The sequence below is a fragment of the Ostrinia furnacalis genome, unplaced genomic scaffold, assembly GCF_004193835.3.
Source record: "Ostrinia furnacalis isolate ACB-3 unplaced genomic scaffold, ASM419383v2 OfSCF0694, whole genome shotgun sequence".
Lineage (NCBI taxonomy): Eukaryota > Metazoa > Arthropoda > Insecta > Lepidoptera > Crambidae > Ostrinia > Ostrinia furnacalis.
Window position 1 is genome coordinate 1823849 of NW_021130933.1, and position 15817 is coordinate 1839665.

Below are 15817 nucleotides of genomic sequence, written 5' to 3' on the forward strand. Positions count from 1 at the left end.
AATATACAGTCCACCACGTCAAGTCACATTTAGGGACTTTAGTGGAACTACTAGCACAGAATGAAATAAATACTACTATAGTCTGGTCGCCAAGCACGTAGAATTTTGTCCAATGACCCCAAGCTCGGAGACCGGGCTTTAGTGGGAAGGCAGGATGTAATTAGAAATGAAACAACCAATTTTGCCCTTTACCTTTATTGAAATAATGGTTACAATATCACTACAGTAATACATCGTAGTATAATTAAACTAATATAAGATCACTCAGTCATACTAAATATCACATACATTTTAATGTTACCCATTCGTCCAGGATATGAGTTACACAAAATAATTATATTGATTGGTTTTGTAACATATTATACTTAATTTGTAATTTGTCAAAGGTAAATAAAGAAAACAATATTTATAAGTTAAAAGATAATCTTAAAGTAAGAAAAGAGAAATCAAGAAATGTATGTATTAAAAAGAAATGCAGAAGTATCATAATTTCATCACATACAAAGATGACGAATACATAAAACCTGCTAAATAGACTGGAAAAAACTATTATTATAGGTACGACATACAGATTAATCATTGATCACATACAATAATCACTTTAGACCTAAAATGTGGATCACCACTACCATAGAGAGGTACATTTTAAATCCTAAATTAGGCGATATCTAGACACATATATTTTTGGGCACTAATAGTGCTAATCATTTGTATAATAACAAGCATAAATGAGATTAGCAAACCCAAATTATAACTACAGTTAAGAATAAAATCGTATATTGTTATCCCTAATGATAATAAAAAGAGAGCAGGCCTTTTCTAAGTACAAGCGAAAAGGCCGTTATAATCAACGATATTAAATATCCTAGATACAACTGCATTACCAAAACTGTCCCAAAAGTTGCAAGACGCGGGTCCCATTTTCTCGTTTTAAGACATTCAATTATAAAACACTGATATTTTATTCATAACTAGAAATACGACACTCCTTCCTTTTTGGAGTGGTTATATTTTTCTGCATTTTTCACGGAGCACTTCGATGGGCGATTGTGAGAAAGATAGCGCTTGAAAAAGCGCTCTTTTTTCGAGTCATGGATAAAGCGCTGACGATGTATCAAGCATTCTTTTTGGGTCAAGTTTAGAGCGCAGACGCTGTATCTAAAGTACTTATATCGTTGGTTCGGAGATTGTTTACTTAGGCTTGTTGGGGCTCACAGGGGTGAGCAAGTCCAACACAGCTGCGATATTGCCGTCCTTGCTTTCCAGCAGCTGAGTGAGCCAACCGCCCTCGTTGGTGAAGCCCATGGCCAACATTTGCTTGATGGCCGCGTCTACGTTCGGCTCTAGAAAGATACAACTACGAATTAATATGACTCAAGTGCTTATTTTAAAAAAGATGAATAAAAAAACTGAAAAACACAGTTCAGCATACACTTTTTTATTGGCAGGTAAATAAAACTTTATAAACATAGTTTTGACCTACACAGTGCATTAATCGGTGTTTGCAATGCAACAGTCTTGTAGGGGCATGGTATAAAGTGAACATTTATTCACTGCAAATGTTCAAAACATCTATGCAGTAGAATTTGGTGTAATATCTTTAAAATCAATGTAATAGACATATCGAAAATCTATTTTCGTTAGCACTAGTACATCGCACAGTCGTAGGTATTGAACTATTGAATTAATTACGTATTAGTTCCAGTCTGATAGTTTATCAGTGAGTCACGCCATTTTAAGTCTAAAGGACTCACTAAGCGTTCCTTTGTTTCGTAAATACAATGCAATTTGCTGTATTATATTTTATGTGAAAGTTTCCTATTCAACTGTAAAATTAACTCAATTATTTTTATTTGCCAATCACATCGAATCAACGAACAAGTTACTATAAATTAAAAATAAAAACAATGGCACCATTTCATGATCATCACACATTCTTTTGTCAGAGATGCTCTGATAAAGCATAAAAAGTAGGTGAATTGAAAATGCATGTCATTGTGTCGGGTACCCTACCAACAGTGAGGCTTGTATTGATTTCAATTCAACCATCTCAAAGATAATCAAAAGTCACGTGTATCTCTCTAACTACTTGACATTGGCAGAATCACTGCGTGGCGCCCTGGGCGCTTCAGCGGGACAGTCCATCCCAAAAAAAAAAAAAAAAAAAAAAGATTAAATTCACAATAGACAACATTTTCTGCATGGTTTAGTTGAGGGTAGGACTTGTTTAGCAGTGAACGTCCTGTGGCTGAAGTGATGATGATATGGGCCTGTTCCGCCTGGCTAGCTACCACCATCTAAGTCTGTCCTCTTATGAGGACAGATAACTACTTGAACAGTATTGTTTCGGCAGTCTGAGTTAAACCTGGCTACCTTAGATCAGACAGTTCCGTGTGGAGTTCCTGTGGTTGATGATTCCTGGTGAAGCTCGCTTTCACTTTCGGCCTGATCATACTTCTTATCAGATGAAATACATCTCACCAGGCCTACAGGCCAAGTGATTCCCCGTTTATAAACCATTTGTTAAACTTACTTGGGTGGTATTTGGTCTGAGCCATTGGTGCCGGTTTCGGCTGAGCCGAAGATGCAGGTTTCGGCTGAGGAGCAGCAGCAGTTGCGGCAGACGAGAACACCGGTTCAAACGGGTTGGGCATCACTTGCGTATTCCCTGAAGGGATGGTGCTGGTAATCCAAGGCATATACTGCGGCATCATCACATGAGGCATGGTTGGTGGGTGTGGCGGCATCGGCATGGGCACTGTAATAATGTAAATACATAAAAAATAATAATTGCTGTTCGTTTGTCTCGCTAAAACTCAAGAACGGCAGGGCCGATTTATGGGGCGTTCATTAATTACGTAAGGTGATTTTTGGACCCCTCTCCCCCCTTAGTCAGATATGGCGAGATATGACTTGACCCCCTCCCTCTACCTCACGTAAGATTGTTCAAAATGAGTATTTTAGAGTAAATACTGTAATAGATGTATGTGCTTCTTTGCATTTATTAAAAAAAAATACAATCAATTTTACACTGTTTCTTGCGGATAAAATTAATTACTTGACAGGACCCCCCATCTCCCCTAAGATTTTTTGAGAATTAGCTTGGATTGGAAAAAAACACCATTTGACCTTACGCAGTTGTTAAAAGGGGTGAATTTCCAAAAAAAAAAAGATAATCTATACCTATCTTGTGTCTGTCCGAATTGGAGCTATACCTCTCCTAGGTTCGACCTCCATCTTTTGTGAAGTCGCTTTATGAAGATTTTTTTCAGTTCAAAACAACTGAGAACTTGTTTTTATTGTACGAACTAATTAAAGAGTTGATTTATAACTTGACAAATGGTGAGCAAGATGTTCTAAGTACTATTGCATAGCATGTCTTTCTGCTCAGGTTATTTCATAGTCATATTTCAGTATTCAGTAGTGTTGACACCCGCAGACTACAGTTTTAGTCGGCCGATAGTTGGGCCCGATTCTAATTTGTATGAAGAATCGGCCGATAGCAATGTGCGCACTTTCATACATGTCCACACTGATACTGATTAAGCCCAACTATCAGCCGACGATTCGATTTAGGGAGTAGCATATTTGATAGTAAATAAAACAACCAATTATTCCCTTTACCTTTATTGAAATGTTTAAAATATTTCCATAGTAATACATGACATTATGAAACTTAATGCTATACAATACAAGTCACTCAGTCATTCTAAATATCACATACATTATAACCCATATTCGTCCTGGATACATGGCTAATTAATTATACATAATAATAATAAGTTGATAAAATTTATAACACAATATAGTTTGTAATACGGCAAAGGAAACAGCAAGAAAACAATAGAATTTAAAATATAAATAAATGATCTTAAAATAAGAAACATGTGTTTGAAAGGAATGCAAAAACATATCAATAAACCTACTAAATAGGCTGAAAATATCTATAATATAATAAAGGTACATACGACATACTGATTAATCATTTATCACATGCAATAATCACTTTTAATTAGACCTAAAGTGTGAATCACCACTACCAGAGGTACATTTTTAAATTCTAATTAAGAAATATCTAAATATTTGGGCACTCACAATGCTAATCATTTGTATATTATAATAGCAAGTTTGATTAGCAAACCCAAATTATAAACTACAGTAAAGAAAAAAATCGTATATCATCCACATATCATCCCTAATGATAAGAAAGAGAGCTGTCCTTTTCTATCTAGGTACAAGTGAAAAGGACGTGTTGATATCGTTTATGTGGGCCTCCTCGTGCTCACTGGGGTAAGTAGGTCGAGAACCGCTGCGATGTTGCCGTCTTTGCTTTCAAGCAGCTGAGTTAGCCAACCGCCCTCGTTGGTGAATCCCATGGCCAACATCTGTTTGATCGATGCGTCTACGTGCGGCTCTGCGAAAATTGCAAATGTATTACCCTTTACAATCATGTTAAGTAATTGGCTTGTGTAGGACCACCTCTAAACTCTGATTTTTAATTCGACGGAATTTTGACATTTCAGAAGTGTTGTCAACACTGAAACATTCCCACTAAGAATGGAGAGCATTTTCATAAATTAAAAAATAATCCTTTCTTGAATTTAAGGTTTCACTTGAAAAACTAAGGCTTAAAAATGTACCGATCATTTCAAAATGGTTATTTGAATTTTTATTATCATACTTTTGAAGTTACAAAATAAATTGGGAAATTATTTTTCAATTACTGGTCTCCCTGGCCAATAATCCATGGGTTACAAACCTTTTTTATGAAAATCCTTTTGTTAATAAAATCTTAGCTTCATAAAATAATCAACTTAACAAGATGCCAATTTTATAATCCAAGTTGATTATGATGGCGATAATGATGATTGATGATCAATACATATTTTCGTTTATGATAATATGTTGTTTTACTAAGTTAAAAACACGTTTTTTTTCTATTTAATCTCTAAAATTTACATAATAATTAGTGTTCATTGAATTCATAAAACAAAAAATAGTTCATTCTTGTAAATTGTACTTGATGAAATTTCATTTCATATTATTTATTAATAATTCAAAGCAAAAAAGGCTTATTACATCTGAATTGTCAAAAAATGACAGCTGTCAGAATTCCGTCGAATTAAAAATCGGACTATAGAGAAAGATAAGTGAATGTCAGGCCTCCCCAACCCGTCTGGGCAGCGTGGGAAGTGTAGACCAAATCCGCCTTTTGCTTCTGTAAGATGGAATGGTTGTAATCCTGCAGTGCATCAAAGTTTGATTTGGACTTCTTGTGACATCTAGTAATATTTTAAAAGTTTTGAAGATCTATCTGTAGTGTCTTCTGTCTCACTTACTCACTTTTAAATATATTTTTTCTTTTCTGTAAAATTTTTAAAATATTTTATTTTACTACAAACCTTAGCCATTATGAAGTGACTTCATTGTGCCTACAAATTTATGCAATGTTTGCGATAGTTCTGTGTGTAACAAGTTTGTTTAGACTAGTGTACGAGTATGATAGCATAAATTACATTATAGCGACGATTGAAAGAAAACATTTAGGATCTGGTGAATAATATCACGGGTATGATTCATATTTTAATTGGGGACACAACAAAAATCAATTTTCTCAGTTTGCTTGTTCAGTTGTAGGTATGTAATCTGGTTCAAGTCTGATAAGTGAATTTATCAGTGAGTCATGACATTATAATCGATAAATATGACTCATGTGCGTATCTTTGTTTCGTAAACACAATGTATTTTTATTTACACGTATTTGAATTTCCTGTTAAATTCTAAAAATCAATATCACACTCAAATGGGACTTTTTTTTTATTGCCATCCTCCGAATCTTAAACCTGAAACGATTTATCCAAACAACCTAGACTGGAAAGTCATATTGAAAAAAAGTATGTCTGTCAGACTTACTTGGGTGGTATTTGACCTGGGGCATTGGTACTCCTGGCTGAGGAGCCATCCCTGCGCCGGACGGCGAAAACTGCGGCGGCTTTGGCGCGAACGCATTGCCTGATGGGTGCAGCGAAGGGCAAGACTTCGGCAGGATAGGGTAGGATCCGGCCGGCAGAGGGATAGCAGTAGCAGGTGTAGGCTGCAGTGGCACTGGTATAAACAAAATTAATCGTGACTCATCAATCATAATTTTATCTTATGTGAAACGTGATAGTAAAATTCGTGACAAAATTGATAATGATGAACATAAATAACAAAGGAGTATTGTAATAGCTGGTAAATTTAATTTCATAAACAAATTGGATACTTAGCTTGCACTTTAACTTCCAAAAATTATTGTACAAAAACATCACAGCAGACAATAAGCGCACAATGGACAAGTTTAATGCATTTACTTACACCAGTAATGAGTGGCGAATATGACTGCATTTTTTAAACCATAAATTCTACGACAGCATCATCATCATACAGCAGCAAAATCCAATCAAAACCCTATTTTCTGACAGTAAACCAACTTCTTGAATCTTCATTGAAAATCGTTTTTATTTCATCATTTCATAAAACAATTTGGAACATTATAACAGTAAAAAATAATCCCTCGATTGTTAGACGCAAATAGTCAAGGAATTATAAATTTAAGAATAAAACACTTACTTGGTGGAATCATGTGGGGGTAGATATGGTGTGTTGTGTCAGCAAGGGTCACATGAGTGTGGAACTCATGGTTTAAATTGTATTCCAGGGGAATGGCTCCGTCAGTAGGTGCAGTGGGCTTATCAGTGGCATCCATAAGATCTGTAAAAGAATTTATAAATGAAACATACACCAATACTGTTCAAGTTTAGGTATAAAGATGAATCGAACAATATCAATATTCAGTCAAGAATAGAAATGCACTATTGACCCTATACCAGATAATGAATGTGTCATTTATTGCTTTGTTGACCATTTTCTCAGTCAACAAATAATAGTGGCAAGTTTTAAGAAATTCATGATCATATCATCTGCTAACACCTCTTTAACGCTATTTATAAAATAAAATTACATTAAAAGCAAAATAAACAGTTTATATACAGGGTGTTAGGTAAATGGGTATATGAGCCGACACTAGCCCATGTTAACATAGGCATATAAATGGTATGGTGAAGTCAGAAATTTGATATCATCATTTTTTTTTTTAATTTTCATACAAAATAAATTTTATAAATGCGATTTGTATGAAAATTAAAATAATTAAAATGAAGATATCAATTTTCTGACTTCACCATACCATTTATATGCCCATGTTAACATGGGCTAGTGTCGGCTCATATACCCATTTACCTAACACCCTGTATAGTATAACTGTAACAATAATTACCAGGTAAAACTAAAAATAACATTTGACAATCCTCAGCTTCTAATCACAGAAAAAATCTGCTCATAGACTTCTGACTGATCGCATGATAGAGAAAATAAAAAAAAAACAATCCTAATACCTTTCTCCTTGTTAATCACAGTCCAACCATCAACCTTCTCAGGTGATGCATCTCTCGGGGTCTCGGTGCCAGCAGATTGAGTGCCGGTTGAAGGTTCAGCGGGCTGAGCAGCAGCAGCCTGAGAAGCAGTAGCCTGAGTAGTCTCCTTCTCAGCCTCGGGGACTTGCTTATTGCCATCGGTCATCTCCACATCGAGGTCATTCAAGTTGGACGATGACACCTTGGGAGGGCTCGCTGGGGTAGGCTGAGCTTCAGCTGCAGCCGAAGTGGCAGCTGAAGTGGAAGCCGGGGCCTGCTGGCTCAGATGCTTGACCAAAGTGCCGTTGAGGCACATTTCCACAAGCTTGGGAATGTTCTCCACTCCGGGGTGGAAGGGGTGGCCTCCTGTGGAGGTGGAAGCCTCAGATTTGGGAGCTTGAGCTTCGTTGTTGGTTTTAGGTTCCTCCGGTTTCTTCTGGGAATCTTGAGGCACATCGCCGGCCAGGTTGGCGAATTCGTTCATGTAAGTGGCGAAGGTCTCGAGCCAGCTGTTGCGCGGGCCGCGGTGGCGGTCACCGCGGTGGCGGTCACCGCTCTTGTCGCGCTTATGGCGCTTGTGGTGGCCTCCCTCGTCGGGCATGGACACCGCCATGGATTTCAGCATGTGCCGCGACTTCTTGATGGCGGCCTTGATCAGGGCGCGCTGGGTGGGAGAAAGTTACCAAATTCATTGTATGTAATGTAATAGTTCAACTGTGGTTAGGTTATTATTCAAAAATAACGAAATATTACAAAGTCTTTGGGTCGTGACAAAAGATAATTACTTGAGCTAAATCTCTAGAAAACATTAAATTAGTTAATTTTACATATCCAACAGACATTGTCAATGAGTCATGTTGTACATAATTTGGATAAACATTGTGTAAGATTAAATTTTTCCATAGAGGTAACCAATTTTAGTAACTGAAGAAATCAACATTATCTAGTATTTGGATATCCATTATCTGCGACTTGAAAATACCTAAAACTTAGTTTTTTACACTTGAACGATAAGTAGGACAGCTGGAGTTTCCATTCTAACAAAACATGTTTAATTACATAAGTAAAATTTTATATAACGAGCCGGAAGACGCAGTGTGGGCAGGCCTCCCACTAGGTGGATCGACGATCTGGTGAAGGTCGTGGGAGGGGCACGACCTGTCTTTGCGGAAATCCTTGGGCCTTTGTCCAGCAGTGGACGTCATTCGGCTGAAACGAATGTAGCAAAATTTTTAATACTTACTGGCATAATGGGGGACGGCACCCGCACCATGCAATGCTCGGGATGAATTCGAGATCCCTCGCATTTCGAGCACAAGTCATAGTCCGGGCATGACGTACACTTGTAACGGAAGCCCACCACCGGCGAATCGCAACCATCGCACGTCACCCCACAGTGATGTAGGTTGGATGGCCCAACTGCAAGAAATGGTTAAAGGTAAGTGAACAAAATTCTCTACTATAATCTACCAACTGGTTAATATGGAAATGATTGGGGGACGCCTATGTTCAACAGTGGACGAAATTATGAAGTCAACAAAATTATGAAGATTGTAGTCACAAAGCTAAAATGATAATAACTCAGTTGCACAAGAAACCTTGGAATTTGAATGTTTGTGTTTCAATAATATTGTGTGGTCACTTGGTTTAATTTAAATTGTAAGTCACAGTTTTACAAGTCTATTCCATATGTTGGAGTTGTAAGAAATATAAAACATGTAGGTACTTAACAATATAATTTGAACAGATACCTACTAGCGAATACAAGAGTACACAATGTACATAAATGCTTTTCTCTCTCAAGCATGAATATTTAAAACAAATGAATTTTAATGAGTCATATAATTATCATGTTAACCAATATATTTATGCCTTAAAACTCACCAGTGGCATTGTCAGTCACAGCGGTGATGATGATATCAGCATCATCCTCCTTTTCAGCATCCTTCACGTAGACGTGGAGCTTGATGAGGTTCCCGTCACCGCACAAAGTTGATAGAGCGGTCACCATCTCCTCATCGGACGAAACGGTGATATTATCACCTTCCTCATCTATGAAAAAAATTGAGTAGAATATATATTTTGCTTGAAAGAAATACAATAGGCTTTTTTTCTTACACAGAAACAATAAAATATTGAGTCATCATTTGGTATATTCAAGAAATGTATTAAAGTTTTGTATTTCAATTTATGATTAATTTATAACAAGAAACAAATGATGTGGCTGTACATAAATAACCTGGATTAGTCACAACTTATCTAGATCAAAACATTATTGATCACTGAAAATAAGTGGACCAAAACAAATAATATAATGACTCCTACTTTTCATGTGACACAAAAAGTGAACAGATTTCATCATTTCCTTACCTTTCCAGGTCACCGAGTACGTTTTGGTCTTCAATCCAGGAAACACGTCATGGAGTTTAGCATTCAAATAATGAAAGCTGGTCACAGTGGTCTTCTCGATCCCAAATCGCCTCACTTCCGGCTTGGACTCCTCATCCCAGAAGGTGTAGATTTTAAATGGTACCTGGTCTTCCATGGCTGCAAATGGAAGTAATTACGATAAAATACAAATTAAACCTACACTTTTATTTACTTTTAATAGTTTTAATGTGATTAGAACCCAATGGCTCTCTAAAAACGAAAATTTTATTGATTGATTCACATCAATAAAGTTTATGTAACTACGAACTCTGAGTGGTATTTAGTTAGTATCTACTAGCCTGTTTTTCATGGAATCGTACAAAAAAGCCATGATAAAAAGAGTCGCAATGGCGCAGGTACCAATAATCTTAGATTTATTAATCTAAGCCAATAATCTACCACATAATTCTGCTAGCAGTTAGGTTTTAAAATATTTGTTAAACTTTTGATACAAACATTTATCTAAAAGTAACTACAAAGCACTAATTTCTACAGATTCTCAACTTGCAATTTTAAAGCAAACAAAGAATTAATACGCAGTAAATCTCTTACCGAAAATACGGTTTCAATATCAAGTATGAAATGCACACAAATATCACGTCCGTTTCACAACACTTTAGCAACGCTAAATGATGTTTTTACACGTTGGCTCACAATATAAATAAAACAGAATAAATATGAATCATCAAAGGAACATTGGAGAAAAGTTGTTGTCAGAGTGGTGCAATCCAAAACAATCAATACTCTGACGAAAAAATAAAAGTAATTCTTAGCTTGTCTGTGGTCTAAATTATAATTAAGTTGTCTTCGAGTATCTCATTAAGGAGAGGGTGTAACAACCATTTACAAAAAAACAAAAAGAATGTGATGTGAAATGTGAATAACCCAATTAACTGATTATGTATGTGTAATCATTTGCTCGTGGAACCGTAAGTGGTCGCATCAGACTATTCGCTATTGTGTCTCAATTACTTGGTACTTAACAAAGGGCAACAGGGAGTATCACAAAAGCATTTTTTCGTGGCACATACATAAACTAAAACCTTGAACCTTACTTTGAATCCCCTAATACAAGAATTGCTATTTAATTTGCTAGTTCATTTCAGCCAAATTAAATTATGACATCTCCTTTCCTCAATGTTTATGTGCCCATAGACAAAAGTGGATGACGGCTGACGCATTAACTTTAATCTGTGGACATGACGCAGCAAATTTATAAAAGGGCTTATACCCAGAGCCCCGATTACGGTAATTTTTAACGTCAACAATCCAGACACGCTTCTCGATTCTGCGATACGATTGGTCGTTCAACAGCGTACGTCAGCTGTTTTGACCAATCGTATCGCAGAATCAGAAACGCGTCTGGATTGTAGACGTTATAAAAGTTACCGTAATCGGGGCTCAGAGCCTAAAACATGAAGCTAAAGATAGCTTCATGGCCTAAAAGTCCTAAAACTTTTTATAAAAAAAAGTTGCAAATTGATAAACCGTCAAGAGATGGCGCTATCTTCGATTTTCAAGTGCTCTTTTCAATTTCGTAGAATTTTTTTTCAAATGCTTCAGCAATAAAATAAAACTCATACATAGGTTTAGATTGTATTATTCAATAAAATGTTTACTTATCTTATAACAAACTTACGCTAAATAACATTGTTTTTATAGTTTAACATAAATGTTTAAATAGGTATTTGAAATGCCTTTTCACTTTAATCTTGATGTGGTTTATCAATACTTTTTCTTATTCTATTTTCATTAAGCTTTTCATCAGCAAACTTTGGTGGTCCTCCTAATTGGGTGGTTTCTGGCACACTCAATTCTTCATTAAGTTTTTTAGCAAGGAAGTATATTTCTGCTAAAGCTATAACTAGAGCACACATAACACCAAGGAGCAACCGAAATCCAAAATCTAGGTTGCCAACCATCCATTCAACACCTCTGAAGCCAAATAAGAATCCAGCGAATATGGATATGATAAATTGTCCAATTGCAATCAATTGCCGATTCATTTGTTTTACTGAAAAAAAGAAAGAAAAACATGAGATAAAATATGTTGAACACAGACCAATTTCAGTGTGATTCATAAATTAAAGAAACAAAAATCAATAAACCAAGACCAGTGAAGTGGACAGTATAATGACAATAAAACATTTGATATTTTGAATCTCTACTTACACTGATATGAAATACTATCTTCTGGAAACCGCATCCTAACATTATCAACGCCTTTTGTCATTTTCCTGTACTCCCTAGCTTCTTGCTGGGCTCTGAGTTTGACACATCTTGCTTCCAAGTCTGGGTTTCTTTTTAGTACCTGGTTTTCAGGAAGTGCAATTTGGGATCCTTCTAACAGTTTGTGTAGGTGAGGGGTGTCTGGATCTTTGGTTCTTTTTTCTTTTAGGTATACATACAGCCACTCAATGTCTGATGTTGATAGGAAGGGACCTTCCAATTTTTCTTCAGAGTCTTTTTCTTCTACTTTTGTTTTAACCTCCAATGATTGTGCACTATTGCCAATTTCATTGCCCTTTTTACCAGCAGATGGCGGAGGCTCCACCTTTGAATTTTCATTTTCATCTTCAACAGTTTTAGTGAACTGATTTAAGATTTCAATTTCCTTGTTAGTTAGATTTACATCAACAGGTTTAAATGTCTCATTATCCTTGGTTTTCTCCTTGTAGCTCTCACCATTGACAATTTTTCCAATATTTAATGGAACATTTTGATTGAATGATTGCCCCTTTATGAAATCTAAAAATTGTATTGATGGATATATTTTTAAGCTGGTATCTACAAGGCTCCCTTTGAGATCCATATTTAGTTATTTGCTATGTTTAACTTGTGATTTAAATCTGCGTACAAATCCCTCAATTCTTCTTCTTTTTCTTCAAATGCGTTGTCAATTCTTTTGCACTTAAAGTTCATATCATCAATGAATTGATCCCATTCTTTTTGCCGCTTTTCACGTTTTTGAATTCTTCTTTGTTCACAGTCCTGAAACACATAAGAGCAAATCATAAAACTAAGTGCATAAATAAAAATAAATAAAAGTACTTCATCCATCACTATTGAATTATTTTTTTTTACATACTTTGTGCACTTCTAAGTACTCTTTTTCAATATTGTCACAAAGTTGCAGTGCTTGCTCAAGTTTTTCATTCAGAACAGGTAGTGAATGTTCAGCGATTTTGCTTATTTTTTCAACTTGGTTGTCTTTTATTTCTGTCAATTTCTCAAGTATGGAAAACAAGTTTTCTACTTCACGATCTCCTCGCTTCTCCTGAAACATGAGTAATTTATGTTAGTAATTTAATCTGTGTGTGACACATAGAAAAATTGCAAGTAATGGCCAATATTGTTGATAATGGCTGATGAAATTTGTAATCATACATATTTATTTGTTGAAATAAAATCTAGTATGCAAATGCATGGCTAAAGACCAACTGTATATACGTTTGAAAAATCGTTTAATATAAAATCATCTGTTTTCTTAGATTAATTAATCTAAGTCTGTTTTATACGGAAGGTAAGTAATAAGTCTTACAAGGGGTGTGAAAGTGAAAATATTATTGGTGCAACAGTTTGCCAAGAAGTCTTTACTTACCTCAAACTCTTTCACCATAAACTTTATTTCACCATTTAGAAAAGGACGGTGGTCAAACAGTCTCGACCAGACTTCACCAACTTCTGTAAAAAGGATTTCACCAAAATCACCAAAAATGAGATTACCTAAACTTTATTTGCTTTATATTTTTACTTGAGTCCAATGTCTCAAAGAGAATAACAGCAAACGAGAATGAAAATGCGAATTAAGTTAACTATAATTTGATAGCATTGATATAATGTTTACCTTCGCATGAAATTAACTTTTTATAAAATTAAAATTGGCACAAACCTCGTGACAGCTCCGTCATTCTTTTTGTCGTAAAAATACTCACTCATTCACTCACAACGTCAACAAATCATTTCATCATTCATTCAGACATGATAAGTCATTCACTTCCGGTTAAGAATGTTACCAAACCAAAAAATATTTTCATATTATGAGATCTTATGAGTTTGAAAAAGACTGAGACTTAGGCTGAGTTGCACCATCATATTTTAACTTTGACAAACGTCAAAAATCTGTCAAACTCCATACAAAAAGCACCGGTTATGTCATAGTTACCGTCAAAATTAGGTGGTGCAACTCAGCCTTGGGGTCGATTGGGGTAAAATCAATTCATTCGAATTTGCACATTTTAACAAATTAATGCAATGTTTTACAACTTTTTCGGTTCTTACAACATCTTTATCACATTATAAAATGCATGAAAAAAAGCGAGTGGTCGGGGTCGCAAAACATTTTTTCATACTTGGGGATCGTGTCATGAAAAAGGTTGAAAAAACCGGCTTTTACCCGTGGTCCCCCTAACATGTCCCCCTGGTGGGTCCACGGGTATTTTTTTTTACCCGTTGTCCCACCGTTCTGAACAGTGTTTGCCAGTGGGTCTCTACGGGTAATTTATTTTAACCTTGGTCCCACCGCACTAAGTGGCAAACATTGCATGTCACCTAGCCTTTAACTATGGACGTCGGGTCTCAGAGGCCCACCCCCCTTTCCGATTTCTCGGTTTAAACACCTTCCCGCCACGTGTTGCTCTCGACCATCTCAGTAGCTTCAGTTTTAACTGTGTTTGAACCGAGGAGGCATAAAATCGCGTCTTCCGGCACTTATTACGTGAGTAATAAACATTCAAAATTTTGTCCGGGCCTGGGAGACCCGATGACTATAATTTTCATACAAACATACTTGTATGGATGTGACTTGTCATCCATATTTTTTTTACATTATATTGTTATAATCTTAAGTAAATTGCTCTAGTTTAAGAATACATAATGGCATAAAGTATTTGAGTACATCAGCTATATTATTAGCCCAACTATCTAAAAAACATTTCAAGATTATGGTATTACTTGTAGACTATTCTGTTTTTGATTTTAAATGTCTTAGAATTCACCATTGCTGCAGATTCCGATTCTGAATGGTGTACATTTTGCCTACTAAAGCTCTCAAAGAAAGATAACACATGCCTGTGTAAATAATTTGTCTCTAGTGTTCTAGGCCACTGTGTATAATTTCAGTAACTTTAACCCATGTCAAAATTTTTATATTATGTCCTTCAGAAATTCTGTTCATGTTTTTATGTTACATGGTTATTAATTAGCAAAGAAAAAAACATAACTTTCATTTATTAATGAACGACTGTAATCAAGGAGCCTATATGTGATTGCAAGTCAATTTACACTGAAAAATGTCTAAGTTTTTTAAATTTGCAAAAAAATAATTAAATGATGGTTAAAATTTGATTACATTTACTACTAAATCCTTTATTAATAGTTATTAGATATATATCAACTCTTTAATAAATTCAAATTGATTCAGATATGAAAATAAGAAGAATGTTAGATAGGGGTCTGTGAGACCCGACGTCCATGGGAGTGTGATTATTTTTTCACGTCCATAGTTAAAGGCTAGGTATCTATAATATTATAAAAAAAATCTTTAATTAATTAAAGAAAATAATTATAGGTAGGTACTGCACCATGAATAAAACTTAAGAATTAATGGACAGAACGACTTAGACGTTAGACAGAATGTCTACCAATGTCAAAGTTTGTACTATCAAGGAAGGGTATTATTAACATCATCATCATTCATCCACAGGATGTCCACTGCTGAACCTTAACCTAAAAAAAAACTGCTGGCTTTTAAAAAGCACTTTTACACGTTCCAGTAATAAACCCTACCACTGCTTCCGGACAATAAATAGGCCAATATGGTGAGAAGAAGCAGCGCAAGAAACTCAGTCACTATTGTCAGCCTCTTTTTCAAGGTTTTACAGACTTTAAAAAATACATAGTTATCAATATTTTATGCGAGCTAGACAGATAAGCAT

The 15817-nt window shown here is 35.6% G+C and overlaps 2 protein-coding genes across 7 annotated transcripts; both read right to left on the reverse strand.

The window, feature by feature from the left end:
* Positions 1 to 201: 201 nt before the first annotated feature.
* LOC114349632 (sequestosome-1) lies at positions 202 to 10621 on the reverse strand. 4 transcript variants are annotated; one of them, XM_028300086.1, is made up of 9 exons: positions 10434 to 10621; positions 9822 to 9998; positions 9336 to 9503; positions 8695 to 8870; positions 7434 to 8115; positions 6610 to 6750; positions 5914 to 6105; positions 2534 to 2758; positions 202 to 1343 (listed from the first exon to the last, which is right to left on the reverse strand). In XM_028300086.1, exons 2-9 carry the CDS (start codon positions 9994 to 9996, stop codon positions 1192 to 1194), a joined length of 1911 nt encoding a protein of 636 aa, XP_028155887.1. In that variant the 5' UTR covers positions 9997 to 9998; positions 10434 to 10621; the 3' UTR covers positions 202 to 1191. The 4 variants fall into 4 exon arrangements, with proteins under 4 accessions (XP_028155887.1, XP_028155890.1, XP_028155888.1 ...); XM_028300089.1 differs by lacking the exon at positions 2534 to 2758; XM_028300087.1 differs by lacking the exon at positions 5914 to 6105 and having other exon boundaries at positions 1133 to 1343.
* Positions 10622 to 11550: 929 nt separating this feature from the next.
* On the reverse strand, positions 11551 to 13837 carry Muted (biogenesis of lysosome-related organelles complex 1 subunit 5). 3 transcript variants are annotated; one of them, XM_028300070.1, is made up of 5 exons: positions 13729 to 13792; positions 13483 to 13565; positions 12970 to 13158; positions 12054 to 12872; positions 11551 to 11895 (listed from the first exon to the last, which is right to left on the reverse strand). In XM_028300070.1, the coding sequence occupies exons 4-5, from the start codon at positions 12691 to 12693 to the stop codon at positions 11588 to 11590; spliced, it is 948 nt and encodes a 315-aa protein (XP_028155871.1). In that variant the 5' UTR covers positions 12694 to 12872; positions 12970 to 13158; positions 13483 to 13565; positions 13729 to 13792; the 3' UTR covers positions 11551 to 11587. The 3 variants fall into 3 exon arrangements, with proteins under 3 accessions (XP_028155871.1, XP_028155872.1, XP_028155873.1); XM_028300071.1 differs by lacking the exon at positions 11551 to 11895 and having other exon boundaries at positions 12457 to 12872; positions 13774 to 13837; XM_028300072.1 differs by lacking the exon at positions 11551 to 11895 and having other exon boundaries at positions 12457 to 12872.
* Between the last annotated feature and the right edge of the window lie 1980 nt (positions 13838 to 15817).